This window comes from Myotis lucifugus, unplaced genomic scaffold (assembly GCF_000147115.1).
Source record: "Myotis lucifugus unplaced genomic scaffold, Myoluc2.0 scaffold_18, whole genome shotgun sequence".
Classification (NCBI taxonomy): Eukaryota; Metazoa; Chordata; class Mammalia; order Chiroptera; family Vespertilionidae; genus Myotis; species Myotis lucifugus.
The window spans coordinates 11,626,497-11,647,150 of record NW_005871066.1 but is presented as its reverse complement, the minus strand read 5'-3'; the positions used below and the strand labels follow the sequence as shown (position 1 = coordinate 11,647,150).

General features: G+C 40.2%; 1 protein-coding gene across 1 annotated transcript in view; it reads right to left on the bottom strand.

The window, feature by feature from the left end:
- Window positions 1-20,654, bottom strand: part of FBXL13 (F-box and leucine rich repeat protein 13) — a 144,771-nt gene that overhangs the window by 109,648 nt on the left and 14,469 nt on the right. Inside the window, exon 6 of the mRNA XM_006085451.3 lies at window positions 18,490-18,654. Coding sequence (XP_006085513.3) covers window positions 18,490-18,654 — 165 coding nt within the window. The remainder of the gene's footprint in view (window positions 1-18,489; window positions 18,655-20,654) is intronic.

Here is a 20,654-nt window from a genome sequence, read left to right as displayed (position 1 = left end):
TAGACCCCCGACTGTACTGCCATTGTGTGATTGTCAGTGTTAAGTTTAAAGGGTTTACTTTTCCACATCAACGTGATTAAATTATTTTCAACTACAAATCCTAACAGAATATTATTTGTAATTTTTTAGAAGCTCTATCTAATTGGATCCTACACATCATATAGATGCTAGATTCTTACATAAGTGGAGACAGACCTTTATCTGAAAGGTACACTTGCATTCTTGTCTATATAGTAGAGAAAACAGGAGCTACTTAAAAAGGCCATATAATGCCTTTTCCAATATGTGGGGAGTTATTTATTTACTAGTTCATTTAGCACTTATTGTTAAGCACCTACTCAGTGACAGTCATACCTTACTAATTCAATAGAATATTGTCCAGAAATATTTTAAAGGCAAGTGTTTCACATCTCAGTGTGGAATAAACTTTGCAAAGAATTTAAGTGCAATTACCATGAACCTCACTTTCTCCTAGGAAGTCATGCCATTGTAGTATAATATATATTGAGAATTTTTAAATGTTCAATGCATTTATACTTGAAAAGACTAGAAAACAATTCCATAAGAAATGCAGGCTGTTGCCAACATGGAAACCTGGGGAAAACATCAGGCAGGTGAGTGTGGATTTTTAATTCAATTTCATAGACAATCACTGCATGGTTATTCTCATGGGCAAGACATCCTAACCCCCAAACTGGAAAGATGTAGCACAGAAGAAAAAAAAGAAGTTTTAGTAAAACTATATGCCAGTGAAACTATATCCTCCTATATAATAAAAGCATAATATGCAAATCGACCAAACAGCGGAATGACTGGTCAGTGTGGGGTGGCGCCGGGGGGGCAGGCGGCACCAGGCCAGCCAGGGTACAAGCCAGCGGGCAGAAGGAGGGGATGGCGATGGAGGGGGGGTGACCAGTAACAGTGGAGGGGTGATGGGGGGGACAGGGCCAGCTGCTCACTGCCTGTGCCTCCCCTGATCAGCTCTCCAGTTGCCTCCCATATAGGGAGGCCAGACTGCGGCTTAGGCCCGCTGTCAGACATCCCCTGAGGCTCCCAGACTGTGAGAGGGTGCAGGCCAGGCTGAGGGCCCCCCCGCCACCCCCAGTGCATGAATTTTTGTGCACCGGGTTTCTAGTATAAGTATAAAGTATGAGGCTACTCGATGCTCTTATTCAATGTGTATCAGGGGGTGCTAGGTGCCAGGGGGAATTTTAATCTTTGGAAGGAAAAACATCTAGGGGTCCATGAACAACTAATAAGGTGAGCAAGGGGACTGGAAGCCCATGTCACGAAAGAAATGAAGGGATGTAACAAAGAGGACGAAAGATGAGAGAGGAAACTTGCACCCTAGTAGGAAGCAGAATTACAATGCAAGGAAGCCTGCTCTGCCTCTAAGTTGTTGGAATGAGCCCTGCTGGTATATGATTCCAGTTAAGGAACACAGAGGCAGCTGCAAGAAGAGTCTTCCTAGAGTCTGAGACTTGTCAAGCTGCCTGTCCACTCCTCGAACCCCCTGACTCAGGTGCAAATGAATGCTACTCCTGCAAGGGACCAGGGATGGTTCTTGGGACGGGGAGACTGGGCTGCTGACAATAATCTGAAGCACAAGGAGTACAGCAAATATTTTCGTTCTCATATGACCTCAAGTGCCAGGACTAGGATCTCTGAGAGGGGAAATCGGCAGATTCCAGCTTTATCTGAGAAAAGGCCTCTAGGCTAGTCCCTTCTGACATAAAGGTTCTATGATTTTAAGATGTTGTAACCCTCTGCTCTCCAAAACAAGCAAGTTCCAACAGAAACAAATTTACAATGTTCGTGGTGAGAAATAAATATATTCCTTAATTCCCTGTGGTGTTGGATTGGTATTGGGATATCAGCACATGTCTTGCAAATGGAGAAGGATCTCCACAGAGGGAGAAGCATCACGGAAAGACTAAAATAGAGTGGGCTGGCTGGGAAGGGTTCCTGTTCGCTGACTATGATAGAGCATCGAGTGTGTTACTGAGGGGATACTGACGGGGTGGAGGAGCCTGTTGGAAAGAGATGAACTTTGAACTCCTTCTAGTAAGGGTCTCTTCCTGGCTTGCAAACGGCTGCCTTCTTACTGTCTCCTCACAAGACAGAGAGGAAGCTCTTTTGTCTATTCTTAGCAATCATCTTGCTCTAAGGCAGCGGTTCTCAACCTGTGGGTCGAGACCCCTTTGGGGGTCGAACGACCCTTTCACAGGGATCGCTTAAGACCATTGGAAAACACATATATAATTACATATTGTTTTTGTGATTAATCACTATGCTTTCATTATGTTCAATTTGTAACAATGAAATTGGGGGTCACCACAACATGAGGAACTGTATTAAAGGGTCGAGGCATTAGGAAGGTTGAGAATCACTGCTCTATGAGCACTAGTCCCATAGAGGGGCTTCACCCTCATGACCTCATCCAATCCTAATTACTTCCCCAAGACCCCACCTCCTAATGCCATTTCATTGAGGGTTAGGGTTTCAACACACGAATTTGATGTAGACACAAACATTGGGTCCATAACACACAGTTATGCAGAGCTGCGATCCACACTCTAGTTTTCTACATTTAGGATTTGTTTCCCCACACAATTTCCACAGGAACTTTACCCCACTCTAGAATGATAGATTGTTCCAGCCTAGAATAGAATGAGTTTATTTACTTATAAAACACCTTTCAGCATAAGATTCAGTCCTCAGTATATAAAAACTATTTTGAACATTTTTCCAAATGCTCATAATTTTTTGACAATTTCCAATCATAAACTACTTGACAAGTGATGATGATTTCCTTCACTTTTGCTGACAAATTCTCCTAAGAAATATTCATGTGAAAATTCTGCAAACACCCATATACTTGAAGGCTAAATGTGTTCAAAAGTAAACCTCAGTTGTATAATGAAGCCATTCTCTTCATTCAAAATGAAACCTTGACCGGTCAAAAGTTTCCTGTTCCTTGTTTAAACCAATCATTCCTTTTTATATAACATCTCATGTCAAAAAAGTATAACAACACTTTCACTTCCAAACAGTTAGGGAAAGTTTTAACCATATCCCATTTGGATAGAATTCCAAAGAGTAAAATACTTAACAACTGAACAACCCAAGTCCATGGCTAACCTACATGTTCTTCCAAAGTTTTAAATATTGATACAACACCTGGACTATTCGTTTTGCCTACCCAAAGTAGGACATTCTATAGACATTAATTTTATTTTTAATGTGGTACTATTTCTAATGCTTACAATGGTAGCTATTCTAAAATTTACCTAATGTGAGCTTTTTCTCATGCATATAGAATTTTAAGGCAAAAAAACCCAACAATTAATTAATTAATGTCCAACTTTTTCACTCTGTATTCTTCTTCTGTCTTTTCCCAATTTACACTTGTTCTTCACTATCTGATACAGCAGCTACCAGCTACATGTGGCTATTGAGCACTTGAAATGTGACTTGTATGACTGAGGAACCAAAATTTTTAATTTAATTTAAATTTAAAATCTGAAGCTTTATTTGGTTATTGGAAAATATTTAATTACATATGGAGCAATCTGGGTATGTGAATACTTTTTCAGGTGTGACATGAGATCTAAATGCAATCTGTATTTATATTTGTATATCTGATATATCTGTACATCTGATTAAGTATATCTGATGAAAATTTAGCGTTAGAATTAAAATGTTGTAAAAGCATAAATTAAAAACTTGATGTCAAAGACAGTGTGAAATAAAGAATATAAAATATCTCATTGGCAATTTTTGTGTATTGGTTAAGTGTAGAAATGATAATAATCTAGATATATTGGATTAAATAAAATGTATTATTAAAATTTAAAAAATAAAATAAACATTCTCAAAGGAAACATATACTACCTAGAATATAATATCCTAAAAAAACATTGTAGTATGTTTCCAAATGCCATTAAAAGTCAAAATATTGTTTTGTACATAAATTCCATATGTATCCAGCGTTCAAACATCAAATCCCAGGGATATATAGAGCAATATTTCTATGTGTTACTTAGAATTTAAACAATTTTAAAATATTTTGTAAGAAAGAAAATGATTATGTGGTCAAATAGATTTGGGAAATCCTGATCAAAACAAAGTAAAACATTATGAAACATTTAAGCATCTAGAGAAAGAATTTAATAACAAACACATATCCATTGATCAAATTTAACAAATATTACCCTTTTAGAAACTAAATTTAAGAACTTTTTCTTTAGGGCCTTCTTTTAACCCCAGGAAGACAATGACATTAACCATTTACTGTAGACCTAGTTTTTGTTTTGGCATTTGTATTGTTTTGTGTTTGTTTGATTGTTTTTGCTAATCTTCACTGAAGGATATTTTTCCATTGATTTTAGAGAGAATGAAAGGGAGGGGGAGAGACAGAGAGAGAGAAACATCGATGTGAGAGAGACACATCGCTTGGTTGCCTCCTGCTGAAGCATCCATCTTATATAAAAGCCGCTGTTTGAAATTTTAACCCTGCTATTTTGGCTTCTGTAATGCTTGCTGGCTTAAATAATAAGGAAAATAAGACTACTCCCATTTCAGAGAGGCCATTAAACCTTCCCCAGATGAAGTTATCAGTGCTGGCACCTGGCCAAGCCTTTGGTTGAGGTCTCAAAGCCCCAGCACATAGGGGTTCTTTAAGAACTTGCAAAGGGGACCAGAACAGAACCCCATATGTGGGAGACAAAGAGAATAAAAAAATATAAATACAGGAAACTTCCTGTGTGACTTTGCCCAGAATTCTAGAGACATTTTTCTCTGGGCCCGCGTGTAATCATAATAATAAATTTAACTCCATCTCTCTAAGCGTTGCTTGGTTCGTCTCCGATTTTCTTTAACACTGCATGCACCTCGACCAGGGTCTGGGATCAAGCCTGCAACTGAGGTATATGCTCTTGACTGGAATGAAACCCAGGATCCTTTAGTCTGAGGAACGACTCTCTATCCACCTCCTAGCCAAACTAGCTAGAGCTGTATTTTTTAAATGAAAAGCCTCCATTATTCCAGCTTCTAAGATGCCACATTACCCACCCTGATGTTTCCCTGATCACCCATTTCTGGTTCTCTTCTTCGTCCATTTGTCCTTGCATTAGTCCAAAGAAACAGAAACAAGAGATATACAGACATAGATTTATAGATTTATATGTATTTACCATGTATATGTAATATATGGTTTGGGGTTCTTTTTGTTTTTTGGGTGTTTTTACTATAAAGAATTGGCTCCCCATATTATGAAGGCTGAGAAGTCCAAATTCTGCAGCTGGAGACCCAAGAGAGCCAACTGTATTGTTCAAATGTGAGTCCAGGGCCTGAGAACCAGAAAAGGCAAAGGTAGAAATTCCAGGCTCATCTGAGTCAGAAGGCAGCAGATGATGAGATGTCCCAGCTCAAAGGCAGTCAGGTATAGAGAGAATTCCTTCTTACTCAGTCTTTTTCAGTGGACTGAATGATGCCTGTCCATTAAGGAGGGTAATCTGCTTTACTCAGTTTACTAGTTCAAATTTAAGGCAGTAAAAGGCAACTCAGCCTGGCTAGAGCCAAGAATTCCTGAGGGGAAATGGTAGACAATGACACTGAAGTGAGGAATTAGAACATAAAGGGCCCTATGGGCCATGTTAAAGCCGATGGGGATCAAAGAAAGATTTCAAGCAGCAAAGTGACATGAATAAATGTGACTTTTGAAAGATAAGGATAGCTCTGGGTAAGCAAATGAAAAATGAGTCAAGGTCAAGAGTTGATGTTGAAAGGCTCAAGGAAGTAGCTTCAATAACAATCTCGCTGATAGATAATGAGTGCCAGAGGGAATGTAGAAGAGAAAATAAGAGAGATTACACGTTTAAAAAAATGTAGTGGAAGATAAAAGAAAAAAGTCAAAGATTATTTCCAATTTCTAGCTAGGTCAGTGAAGTTGATGATAATGCTATTCATTTAGAAACAGGATAGAGGAGAGACAGTTAGAGGAAGTTAAATGATGAGTTCTACTTTGGAAATGATGGATTGGCCTGTGTCTTTGGAGCACTCGGGTAGAGACTGTTTAAAGCATTTTCTGGGCCTCTCAGTGGTTTGAGATCGAGTCAAGAAGTCTGACAACACATATAGGAATAAAAGTAGAGTATTAATTCAAGAGAGGAGGAGGGTTGAGAAATGTCTGACAGTAATAGGGTGAGTAGAATACATTTATAGACCTGAGGGAATAAATCAATAGAAAGAAAGAAATTAGAGATGGTGGGGCCAGGGAAGGCACAAGGAAGGGGTAGGGGTGACAGCTCTCTCCTAATTAACTTTATATTGTAGTGCAATGAAGGAGAGTTGTCTTCCGAACATAGAACACAGACTTTTGAGTTAATTGGTAAATGCTTCCATGCAGATCACAAGCCATCTAGAACAGATGGCAAACTGCTAAATTGAATTAGGCTCAACCAACCATTTCAATGGAACATTGTATGGTATGGAAAGAAAAACACTTGGCAAGACAGGACCCATGAGTCAGGAATCAGTGGTGAGTGGTGTGAGTCATGCATTTAAGATCAATAAAGAAGCTGGCTCTGCTCCTGAGGTTATTAGTTCTGAGTTCCCCACCCCTCTAGTCACCCAGACTTAATGCTATGCTGTGGGCCTCTTCATTCGCCCTTTCATTTCAGACTGCTGGTTCCAGAATTCAGCTTCAGTTCTCGCACGAGTCTTCCTTTTCATTCCCATGGTGTAACCCAACTGCTCCTTCTTAGAAAAGACTCCGTCTGCCTTCAGACTTTACCTAAACCCCCTCCCCGCAACCCAAACAAGGCAGGGGGAGGAGAGGGAAGACAGGTGAAGGGTAAAGAAAACAGCTTTGTAAGTCAGCCATCATGTCACTGCCCACTTGATGAAGCCCAACTCCTGAGTGGACACTCAAGGCCTCAACGATTTAGCCCCATCCCATCATCCCATTTTTATATCTTGTACTCCCAACCTAAATTCCCCATTCTAGCCAAACTGACCCACTCAACTGCCTTGAAATATTTCTTCCATTTTCTTGGCTTTATTTTTCTTTCAATTCTTTCAACAAATATTCAGCAGAAAGAAGCCTTCCCTGACAGCCCTATCACACCCCAGCCTCTCTTTTTTTAAAAACGAGATATGATTGACATTTAACATCATATTAGTTAAATATGGTGTACAATAAGGTGATTTCATCTTTGTATATATTGCAAAATGATCACCACAATAAGTCTAGTTAACATCCATAGTCATACATAGTTGCAAGTATTTTTTCTTTTGATGAGAACTTTTAAGGTCTACTCCCTTAGCGACTTTCCAATATACAATACAGTATTATTAACTATCGTCACCATGCTGTATATTACATCCTCATGACTTATTTATTTTATAACCAGAAGTTTGTACTTTCGACTCCCTTTACCAATTTCACCCACCCCCCGCCTCTAGCAACTACCTACCTGTTCTCTGTGTATCTATGAGTTGGGTTTTTGGTTTTAGTTTTTGTTTATATCACACAATATTTGTCCTTCTCTGTCTGACTTATTTTACTTAGCATAATGCCCTCAAGACCCGTTCATATTATCACCAATGGCAAGATTTCATTCTTTATATGGCGGAATAATATTCCATTGTGTGTACATAGCACATCTTTATCTCTTCATCTATCAGTGGACATTTAGGTTGCTTCCAAATCTTGGCTATTGTAGCTGCAGTAGACATCAGGGCACATATATCTTTTTGTGTTAGTGTTTTATTTTCCTTCAGATGACTACCCACAAATGGAATTGCTGGATCATATGATAATTTTTTGAAGAACTTCCATAATGTTTTCCATAGTGGCTACACCAATTTACATTCTCACCAATAATGCATAGGGTCTCCCTTTTTTCACATCCTCACCAACACTTTTTTGCTGTCTTCTTGGTGATATCCATTCTGACAGGTGTGGATATTGTAGCTTTGATTTGCATTTCCCTGCTGATTAGTGATGTTGAGCATCTTTTCATGTGTCTGTTGGTGATCTGTGTGTCTTCTTTGGACAAATGTCTATTGAGATCTTCTACCCATTTTTAAGTTGGTTTGTTTTAGATTTTTTACTATTGAGTTGTAAGAGTTCTTTGTATATTTTTTATATTAATCCCTTGTCAGATATATGATTTGAAAATACTTTCTCCCATTTGGTAGGTAGCCCTTCATTTTTTTATGATTTCCTTTGCTGTGCAGAAGTTTGATCTAGTCCCACTTGTCTAGTTTTTAGTTTGATCTAGTCCGACTTGTCTGCTTTTAATTTGCATAATACTTTTATTAAGCATATCAATATCATATTAAAAGAAAGTAAAAGAAAAAATAAGAAGCACATTTTCCATGGGATAGCCAAGAAATTTAATTAGTACAAAATATGTCTTTGTTGAGCAAGGGACCACTTATTTTTGCTTTTTTTGCCTTTTTGTTTGCTGTTCCTTTTGGTAAAGGTGTTCATCCTTTAACCTGATTTATTTCCTACATAGCATTAATTCTGCATGACATGTGTTTATGTACTTATTTACTATCTGATTTCTCACACTAACATATAAGAACAAGGCTATTTGTCTAATCCACTGCTATTTCCCCAATGCCTGAAACGTCGCTTTGTACATTATAGGCATCCAATATAATGGTTAAATAAATGAAATGAAATCTTGATTGAGTGCCTGCTTGTGCCAGTCTCTTAGGTGCCGAGGATCAATAAGTAATTAAAACAAATGTAATTCCTAAAATCTCAAAACATATAATTTAGAAGGGCAGACAAAAAAACAAAAGTGTTATTAAAAATCAATAGCTATTTACAATGAGAAGTGCTATGAAGGAAAAGAGCCAGGCATTATAGGAGGCATTAATTTTAGATTGGGTAGTTAAGAGAGGTCACTTTGATGGGTGGCATTTAAGCTGAGATGTAAAGAACGAGAAAGACCTAGTCAAGCTAACAGTGGGATGGAAAAGAGTTACAAGCAGGGACAAGAATATGAGCAAAGCGCTCTAGGATTTTTTGCATTCACTCCTGACATTTTCCTCTGCTGGGATGCTAGTTTCCAGCCAAGATTTAGAGATGTTTAAAGCTAGAAGTAATCATAGAGGCCATCTAACCCATCCTCCTCTCATTTTACAGAAGAAACTACAAGTACGTTCTCTTTGTTAGGGATTTTCAAAGTCTTTAAACCAGCGGTTCTCAACCTGTGGGTCACGACCCCTTTGGGGCTCGAACGACCCTTTCACAGGGGTCGCCTAAGACCATCGGAAAACACATATATAATTACATATTGTTTTTGTGATTAATCACTATGCTTTAGTTATGTTCAATTTGTAACAATGAAAATATATCCTGCATATCAGATATTTACATTACGATTCATAACAGTAGCAAAATTAGTTTTGAAGTAGCAAGGAAAATAATTTTATGGTTGGGGGTCACCACAACATGAGGAAATGTATTAAAGGGTCGAGGCATTAGGAAGGTTGAGAACCACTGCTTTAAACTGAGATTGAGAGAAGCTAGATGTCCTGTGGGAAGTCAGTAAGCCAGCGGGGCTGCGTTCAGAAGCCAGTCTTCATGACTTCCCATCCAGTGGCTTCATCAGTCAGTCATCTAATTCAACATGCTAATAATAGTGATTTCTACTGAGAAATTACCACATGCTGGGCATTGTTCTAAGCACTCCATGGATATGAATACATTTAATCCTCACAATCACAAATGCAAGAGATATTATTATTATCCCATTACAAATCAGACAGTTTAGAAACAACAAGATTAAGCAACAGGCCTGAAGTCCCACAGCTGGTGACAGTCAGCCACCCGGACTCCAGAGCGCACTCTCTTTGTCCACGTGCCTCTTTCTGTGATAGTTTTTCATCCTACAAGTGGATGTATCATTTCACAAGGGTGGTTCTTGCTAAAATTAATGTAGCATCTTGTACAATTTACAAGTCATTAAAATGTGACAGCAAGATCATTTATAAACTACTTAATTTAGATAGAATTCTGCTGGGGTCCAACCCCAGCAGGTCCAGGGGTCCCCAAAGGTGTGGATGGAGTCGGCGAAGAAGGAATGACAAGGAGACAGCCTTCAGTTGATCAGCAGCCTAGCCAGGATCTCTAGCCAGGAACTCCAGCCAAGTTCTGGTTAGGATCTCCAGCCAAGTTCTGGTGTTTATTGTCTTGTTACATCTGTATTTATACCAGTTGATTTTAATCCTGTCAATTTCTATTGCAAAGGTTAGGGCGTTTCTTATCTCCATTCCAGGGAGTAAAGATTATGTAGCTTAAGCGTGATTGTTTGTAGTTAAAGTAATTAACTATCCGCCTGGCACTTAGTTGAGGGGTTTTATCCCCTCCCTAACTTCAGGGAAAAATCCCTACCTGGGGAAACAACCTTTCTCGGAGAGGTGACCTTGGTTAAAACACATAGCGCTAAGGGGAGCAAACATATTAAGAACAGTATGCTATATACGCCAGGTCCCTTGAAACATCTGCTGTGCAGATGTTTCTTTCCTGCAGCGTCTGTGTCAAGCAGCAAGGATGGACCGGCTTCCGGCAGAATTCCTGATTATTGACATGATGAAGGCAAGGTCTATGGGCAGAGCAATCCTCTACCAAAAATAAACCGATACTAAAGCAATTTTCAGATATTTTGCTTCATCTGCTTTTTCACCCATTCCACAGGCCAAGCCCACACACACACAGTTGCCTCATAGAGCAATCAATGTGGTTTTGGAACCTTCCCTATCTGTAGCTCACACCGTACACACCGGTGAAACCTGGAACCGCTCTCTGCTTTGTTGTATTGAGGTCAGGCTGACCCCTGAGGTTATCAAAACATGGATTCAAAAACTCATTGAGAATACTCTTTTGTTTAGCAGTTCTAAGTAATTTAATCCAAAAGGCCTGAACCATCTGGTTCTTCTCCTACAACATGGTTTGAGTTTTAATAGCTATCCAGGGTTTTGAATTTTTTTTCCCCCGAGGAAGATGAGTCATCAACACTATAAAATCCGGAGGTGATTTTATAACTTTTTGCAAGTCCACGTGCTATATATCTTTTACAAACACACAACAGTTAGTAGTTTAAAATGAAAGCCCTAAGACGCTGCTTATATTTTTAAACTAATCAAGCAACTCTACATTTTAAGACAACTACATTACTTAACAACATTAGTTAGACTTTCCAAATTCATCAACATAAGGCTTTCTCCGTATGCCTTGTCAAACTACACACATACGGAAAAAAAAACAACACAAAAAAACTTGCTTTTTCATGGAAAATGGTCTTTGCCAACCCTCCCACAAGCTCTGAGTTTGACTGATAGTGTATGAGCCCTACCATCTGCTAACTAAACAGCCTTTCCTCATCACTAAGTGATATTAAGAAAAATTATTATAAAACAGAACCTGACTTGTTTTCATGAGTTGATGTAACTGGATCAAAAAGCAAGCCTACAGTTTAAATGTGTTTTCCAAGTTCAAATTGTATCCCATTCCAGATTGCTGTTTTTAATTATTTCTTCAAAACATCAGGCAACCTAAATGTACAAATTTCCATTTATTTTAAAAAACTAATACTTCTAAATTTTTAAATAAAATTAAATCCAACTCACATTATATTTTTCTGCTTTTACACCTTTGTTTCTCAATTCCCTGAGAATCAGAGAAGCCACCAAACTAAATGCCATTTTAAAACTTTGATTTAAAAATTAACTTTGCAAATCTATTGCAAAAATAAGCTTAACAAAATCAACTGTTCAGGACATGAGTGTTAGAATCATTGATTTCTAGTTTTACACTATTCTATAAATACACTCTTTTATTACCTATGCATTTTTTAAAGTATGTTTTTATTTATTTCAGAGAGAACAGAGAGGAGAGGGAGAGAGAGAGAGAGAGAGAGAGAGAGAGAGAGAGAGAAAGAGAGAGACTGAGAGAGATGAGAGAGAAACATCAATAGTCTGCTTCCTGCACACCCCTAGCAGGAATCAAGCCCACAACCCAGGCATGTGCCCTGACCAGGAATCAAACCAGCAACTTCTTGGCTTATGGGTTGATGCTCAACTGCTGAGCCACACCAGCTGAGCTACCTATGCATTTTTAATGGACATTACCAATTTATTATGTTGAGAAAAATTTAAGAATATCTCCAAAAATAATGCTGTGCTTTAATATCATATCAAAATTCAGTCATTTTAAAAAGAAACACAATTACTCGTATTTGTTTAAGGGTAGTACAATTAAACAGATATATAATGGTTTTTTAATTATTGTTTTTGTCTCAAGAGTAAAATATTCATATATATATATATACACATATATATATATTGCATTTCCTTAGAATTCTCCAGAAGAAAAACAAAATGATATAGAGGCTGTAATTCTAGCCAGCGATGTAGGGAAACCAGGTTCTGGTTGCAGAGTTATAGTTATGTGACTTTGGGGATGTCATTTAATTTCTGAGATCCTCAGCTGTTCCTCCTGAAAAAGGCAAAAACTTAACACAAAAGTCTTGTTCTTTTCTAGCGCCTGTTTGAGCACTCTGGCCGACTCTGTAAGTCTTATATCCCCAAGGGTCTCTACATCATTCCACATGGAAGTGGAGGGGGAAACCAGGCTGGAAGAAGGGACCGGAAGCAGGATCGTAACCCATGACGTGATATTGAGGCAGGATAGTAAGAAGCTAGGAAAATTCCTGGGCGAGTGGAATGAGAAAACTGAGACAAGAAAATTAAGGCCAAACAATTTAACCAGTTTACGGCCAGCTAGTGAATCGCAAGTGTCTTCCCTAACCAAGGACACTTGAGAGCAAATGGTTTATACCTCTCCTCTCTGCCTAGAGATTAAAGAGCTTAAATCACCCTGGCCAGGGAAATAGAGAACAGAGACCCAATTCGTGCCATTTGTGGCCACTAAACCCAAGGATGGATGAAGTCAGGGGAACGAATAACAAAAACCCAATTACAGACAGACAGACCCAAGATAAAAGTAAAGCAGTGAAGCTGACCAGAGGATAATCCCAAACTCCCTCATACACTCATTTTGATGCATCGGCACATTTAAAACTCACCTAGAAAGCTGATGAATATTCTGCTGAAACCCTCCCCTAAGATTCTGACCCCAGAGGAGAGATTAAAAACCCCTCAAGACAAATGATGCTGGGCAGGCTCTCTCTGGAGCACACCCATGCCTGTTCTCAGGCATGAACTTTTTTTTTTTTAATCATTCAAGAGAAAAGTCCACAAGGTCATCCTTTTTTAAAAAATATATATTTTATTGATTTTTTACAGAGAGGAAGGGAGAGGGATAGAGAGTTAGAAACATCGATGAGAGAGAAACACCAATCAGCTGCCTCCTGCACACTCCCTACTGGGTATGTGCCCGCAACCCAGGTACATGCCCTTGACCGGAATTGAACCTGGGACCCTTGAGTCCGCAGGCCAACGCTCTATCCACTGAGCCAAACCAGTTAGGGCCACGAGGTCATCCTTTAATAAGAGCAGAGCTTGTGCGACAGAGCAGAGGAGCACAGACTTTTGGGTCAGATGAACCAGGCTTTAAATAAATGCACTTCACAGTCGACATGTCAGTTTGGGCAAGTAATGTTCCAAATGGAAATAGATAGAATATATCCTAACGTATTGGGCTTTTCTTACTGCTGCTGTAACAAGTTACCACAAATTTAGTGGCTTAACACACAAGTTTATCTTGCAGTCCTGGAGGTCAGAAGTCTGAGCAGATCTCAGTGAGCTGAAATGAAGATGTTGTTGGGGCTGCGTTCCTTCCGGAAGCTCTAGAAAGAATCCACTTCTTTTCCTTTTCCAGCTTCTAGAAACTGTCCAGCATGACATTTTTACTTTCTTTCAACTCTAAAGATCCCCACAAGACTTGCCACCAGGGGGCAGCAGGCAGTGGCAGCTCATCCTGGGCTAACCCCCTGATCCTGTCTCCACAGCCCCCCTTTTCTCTGATTTTCCAGTGACCTAACAGCATGGTTCACTTCTTCCCTGCAATCTTTCTAGGGAACAAAGCAGAGCACCACCTAGGGCCTAGGCTCTCCCCTGGTGCTTCTTCTACCCTAGGGCCTTCCCCAGCTTTAATAAACTTACTCTCAAAATCACCTGGACTCATATTGTGAAATCTTTCCTGCACGAAGGCAAGAACCCACACACAGCAGGCCGGCCCGAGGCAAACCCACTCCGGGGGCCTAGTCCCCATCTGTGACAACATCAGAAAGTTATATTTAAAATGAAAAAACTGGCCATGGTTTTCACTGTTCCGAGCAACATCCCCAATAATTCTACATGTCTCTGACATTCTGAAATGGGTTTTTCCAAAAGGCATTCTAAAACTTCAATTATTCCAACATAAACTCTTCCCCATAAGTTTCGAGTTTGGCTAGGGAGATGAGGATGGGAATGTTTTAAAAAGCAAGGGCTGAGAGGGCTGAAATTGCCCAAGGTCATACTACTAATAAATGGCTGATGCAGGATATGTACCCAGTTCTCCAGAGAAACAGCCTGGACTGTTTTGTTTTTTTTAATCACTATTTTATCAAATTGAAAAACCTTTTATGAAAAAACATACAAGTTGAGAAAACCAAGATGGTGGCATAGGTAAACACCGGAAATTGCTGCCTCCCACAACAACTTCAAAAATACAACTAAAAGAAAAAACGGACATCATTCAGAACTACAGGAAGGCTGGCTGAGTGGAAATTCTACAACTAGAAGGAAAGAGAAAAGCACACTGAGACTCAGAGGAGGTGCGGAAGTAAAGTGCAGAGGTACGGAGGCGCACGCGGCAAGGGCTGGCAACTGAGGACTCGGCTGTCTTTTTGAATCGGGAGGGAGTCACAAGCCCCCGACTGCTCTGAACTCCAGTTCTGGGATGTCTCTGGGGACCCAGACTCATACGGGGAGAAACTGGACTGCCTGGCAGCGGGCAGAACTTGGAACTTGAGGGCGGCTTTCTCTCAGAGGTGCTTGCAGCGATTACCGATTATGGGACACTGAGAAGTGGGGCCTCTTAGGGCAGGGCTGAGGATCAGCCATAGCTGTTTGCTCCACCCTGTTGATTCCCTGAGACCCCGCCGCACCCAAGCTGCCACAGAGGCTTTTGCATATGAATACCCTGGCCCTTTGCAATCTGAAAATTACCTAACAAACTGCAGCTGGGCCAGACAGACCCAGAACTTCCAAGAGAAGGCCCAAGGCCCCACAGCAGCTTGCATTGCTTCACAGCTGGGCCTCATCTAGGCACCTCCAAACCAAAACAAGGAAGGGGAATCTGCAGATCTCTTCGTAGCTCCTGCTGGGTAGCCTCAGGCAGAGGCTAAATTAGCACCTCCTTAGATCCAAGAGCCAGTGTACCCAGTGGTCAGAGTGGGACCATCCAGATTACAACTCCTCAGATCCATAAGGGACACACTCAGGGGGCAGACTCAGTGAGCACCAAAGCCCCACTGAAGCAAGTCTTGCCCCATAAGGATGTCTTCAGCACAGAAGTTCTCCCACCGTAGACACAGCTGATTCTCACAGCCAATTGGCCTGGAGGTCAATTCCTCCCAGTGATACCTACAACAATCAAGGCTTAACTACAACAAGACTGTGCACACAGCCCACAAAGGGGTGCACCAAGAGTGTCCACCTCAGGTAATTGGGGAGGCTGAGCCACTGAGCCCTATAGGACACCTAGCAAACAAAGCCACTCTACCAACACAGGGAAGCATAAAAAATGTGGAGACAAACAAACAGGTCACAAATGACAGAAATGGAGGAAAGCAAACTACTGGACATAGAGTTCAAAACCACAGTTTTAAGGTTTTTCAAGAATTTTCTAGAAACCGCCAATAAATTTAGTGAGACCCTGGAGGATATGAAAAAAGACTAACTAGAAATTAAGCATACACTGACTGAAATAAAGAATATTATACAGACTCCCAACAGCAGACCAGAGGATCGCAAGAATCAAGTCAAAGATTTGAAATACGAAGAAGCAAAAAACACCCAACCAAAAAAGCAAAAAGAAAAAAGAATCCAAAAATATGAAGATAGTGTAAGGAGCCTCTGGGACAACTTCAAGCGTACCAACATCCGAATTTTAGGGGTGCCAGAAGAAGAGAGAGAGCAAGATATTGAAAACCTATTTGAAGAAACAATGACAGAAAACTTCCCCTACCTGGTGAAAGAAATAGACTTACAAGTCCAGGAAGCGCAGAGAACCCCAAACAAAAGGAATCCAAAGAGACCACACCAAGACACATCATAATTAAAATGCCAAGAGCAAAAGACAAAGAATCTTAAAAGCAGCAAGAGAAAAACAGTCAGTTACCTACAAGGGAATACCCATAGGACTGTCAGCTGATTTCTCAACAGAAACTATGCTAGCCAGAAGGGAGTGGCAAGAAATATTCAAAGTGATGAATAGCAAGAACCTACAACCAAGATTACTTTATCCAGCAAAGCTATCATTCAGAATTGAAGGTCAGATAAAGAGCTTCACAGATAAGAAAAAGCTAAAGGAGTTCATCACCACCAAACCAGCATTATATGAAATGCTGAAAGGTATTCTTTAAGAAGAAGAAGAAGAAAAAGGTAAAGATAAAAATTATGAACAGCAAATACCTATCTATCAACAAGTGAATCTAAAAATCAAGTGAATAAAAAATCTGATGAACAGAGTAAACTGGTGAATATAATAGAACCAGGGGCATGGAAAGGGAGTGGACTGACAATTCTTGGGGGGAAAGGGGTGTGGGGGTGCGGGAAGAGACTGGACAAAAATCGTGCACCTATGGATGAGGACAGCAGGAGGGGTAAGGGCAGAGGGTGGGGTGGGAACTAAGTGGAGGAAAGCTATGGAGGGGAAAAAAGAGGAACAACTGTAATAATCTAAACAATAAAGATTTAATTTAAAAAAAAGAGCTGATACTTTAAACAATAAAGAATTTAAATTAAAAAAAAAATACAAGTTCATAGCCTGTCATAACTGTTGAAGTTTCTATGTACAAGTCTCTGTTAGACCCTGGGTCAAATTATGAGATGGTTTGCTGACTCTGAGTGTTTTGGATCTTTATTAGTTGGCATTTTTGGTCTCTTTGAATTGGGAGATGGAAGAGCATTAAACCAGAGTTCCTTTATGTACTGACTTCTTAAATACTCCCTTGCTTTTTATCTGTTGTAGTTGTGTGGGGGATTTTTTTTGTTATTGATGTTGTTTATTTTGTTTTTGCTTTTTACTGCAACCAACAAATCTTTTCTGGCAAGGTGGAATGCCCTTTTATTTTTTTAAATATATTTTTTTTAATTTCAGAGAGAAAGGGAGAAATAGAAACATCAATGATGAGAGTATCATCCATTGGCTGCCTCCTGCATGCCCCCTACTGGAGATTGAGCCTGCAACCTGGGCATGTGCCTTGACCAGGAATCAAACCATGATCTCCTGGTTCATAGGTCGACACTCAACCATTGAACCACACCAGCCGGGCAGGAATGCCCTTTTAAATAGGCTGATGACTGGCAGTTCCAATCCAGGTGTAACAAGGCCAACTGGTTGATTAACTCACCCAATCCCTCTCAAAGTACCCTCCTGCCTAGCAATCTTGCAATTAGACATGATCAGGTGATAAAGTTCTAGCTTAAAATATATCAATGAAAGTCTTGACACTGGAGTCTTGGGGAAGACTTTCCTAATAAAAATAGACTACCTTTTTGCCTTCTACCACCGTGACTTTTCCCCTTATTTTGACCTGGTAGCTGAACACGAGGCCGAAAATGGAGTAGCCATATTATAACCGGGAGACAATAAGCAAAAAGGTGCTAAGGGTTGTGGGATAAATACATAGAAGAATTACATTTTTATTGACATTGTAGAGGGGCAACCTTACATTGTCTTCCTCTGGACTTTGTTTTATAAAAAACAAATAGGACCTTATTTCTTTAATCCCCACAATCAATTATGTTTTTTGATATCTTTATGGGCTCAGAACGCTTGCATCCCTGTTGCATCTGCACACACTCCACCTCCACCTCCAGTTATGTCATCAGCTTATGTCAGTAACAATAAGGCTCGTGATTGGAGGAAGTCTGTTTGATGAGGTGTGGGCAGTTATGCACCCCCCATTCCTCGCCGCCCAGCTCCCTCCTCGGCTGATTTCCATGTACCTAAAATCTGTTGCACCTTAAATGGCAATATATGTTTGAAGGAGAAACGAAAAACATTATTTTCATTCTTATTTCCTACAGCTTTAATTTCTTCATTTTTTATTGTCATATTTATCTGATAGCTTCCAAATGTATGTATAGCCTCCATAAAGTGAGATAGCCAACAGCTAATTATAAAAAATATTTCCTCAAAATATGGCTTCCATCATTCATGTAAGGTTCATAAAACCACTCTTTTAACAAACATTGTGAAAATAACTAGTTAAGACATAAATTCATACAAACCTGCAATATTGCTCTTTCTGGTAACTGTGTAAGGTCAAATTCAGTAATTTTACCTACAAAATAGTCTCCAGACCAAATGTGTTCAACAGAAACGATTTCTTCAATAGCTCCTCTGCTTTTAATCCTGTTTCTCCATTTTTTCAATTGAACTTCATGTTTTAACAACTGCCATGAAAACAATTTAGAAATTCCATGAAATTGTTGTAAGGATTAAATGAGATGATATATATAAAGTACAAAGCTTGACACAATGATAGCACCTATTAAACATTATCATCATCAGTACATAAATTATCATTATCCAGAGCATTTTTAATATCCTCTGAACCACCAAAGCATTATAGATCATTTCCACTAGTTGTCATACAACATTGGCACAGACAGCCACCTTGAACATGTGGTCCAGCCGGCCTTTGTGGTTCAGTGGTTAAGCATCCACCCATGCACCAAGAAGGTCACTGGTTTGATTACCGGTCAGGTTACATGCTTGGGTTGCAGGCTCGATCCCAGTAGGGGCTGTGCAGGAGGCAGTGGATCAGTGATGTTTCTCTCTCATCTATGTTTCTCTCTCTCCCTTTCCCTTTCTCTCTCTCTAAAATCAATAAAAATATTTTTTTCCCAAAAGATGTGGCCCCACATCCTCTTTTATAAACAAGGAAGCTGAAACCCAGAGTGTCAAATTTCTAAAAACAATAGGACCTGTATTTGCGGCATAAAGGGAGGGAGGTAGCACAGAAATAAAAAGGAGAGTCAGAAATAAAGAATTTGGGGATTTGCCTGACTTATCATTACAGAAATTCCCAATTTTAACTTTCCAAACAGTCCTGAAAACTGCATAATAAAGTGAAAAGCCTTTAGGGTAAATAAGTGTTTGACCTCTTCACACACACACACACACACACACACACACACACACACACACTTTTGTTTCTATATATATACTTATCAGAGCCTAAGTAAGAGCATGCATTGGAAAGCTAGCACACAGAAATGTTCTCTTATTCTCCTCCCAGCACACACCCGCCATCCTCACTCCACCTAGGTGCAAGCAGAATGCTTGTGAGGGCAAGGAATCACACAGCTAAAAGAAAACCTAATTAACTACACTATAACCCACAGCCACATTAAGAATAATGCTATTATTTTATATATAATAGGCATTATTATATAGTAACTAGAGGCCGGGTGCACAACATTCGTGCACTCAAGGTTCCCTCAACCCGGCCTGCGCCCTCTCGCAGTCCAGGAGCCCTTGGGGCCTAAACCGGAATTCGACATCCTTAGCACTGCCCCAAGAGATGGGAGAGGCTCCTGCCACCGCTGCTGCGCTCTCCAGCAGCGAGCCAGGCTCAGGGCTTCTGGCTGAGCGGCTCCCCTTGTGGGAGCTCACTGACCACGAGGGGGCAGCTCCTGCATTGAGCGTCTGCCCCCTGGTGGTCAGTGTGCGTCATAGTGACCCGTCTTCTGCCGTTCGGTCAATTTGCATATTAGCTTTTTATTATATAGGCTATATACCTACTGTGTGCAAAACATTGTGCTCAGTGTATGGCGATGCTTAAGAGAACAATACTGTCTGCTCTTAGGAAAGTTCAGTTTCTGGGGAGTAGACAGGGGCTGGTTGGTCTTGTACAGTTACCTACTTCCCCGTTAGACAAGGAATGGTCAGACTAGGGGACCTGGGGTCAAAACGCTATCTTAGGACACCAAGCGGTGGAAAACACTGAATGAGCAGACTTAAAACAGTGGTACCCACGGTGTAACTGTTTAACTGGCAAGGTTGAAAATGTAGCCCACACAAGGCAAATGCTAGAGGATATCCTGCAACCAATTCAATGCCAGGAGGTGATAAACTTCTAGGGAGCAAGAACTATGCCACAGACGTCTCATCCCACCACAGACGCTAGCACCGTTAGGTGAGTAATCCATCTTTTCAGGCTCTCTCTTTGTAAGTGTGCAGGAGCACCAGTCTCTACATCTGAAGCAGTTTGGGGTGGGAGGCATTGATCCTGCCTTCCTCAGGGGCAAGCACAAAACAGAAGGTTTAATCCCTTCCTATTTTTCTTTTCTTTTTATCTCTGCTTTTCATTTCAAAGGATATTAATAAAACATTACCTACTAAACAATGTAACTACAAACATTTTCAGCATGTTTCTGTCTAACCCCAG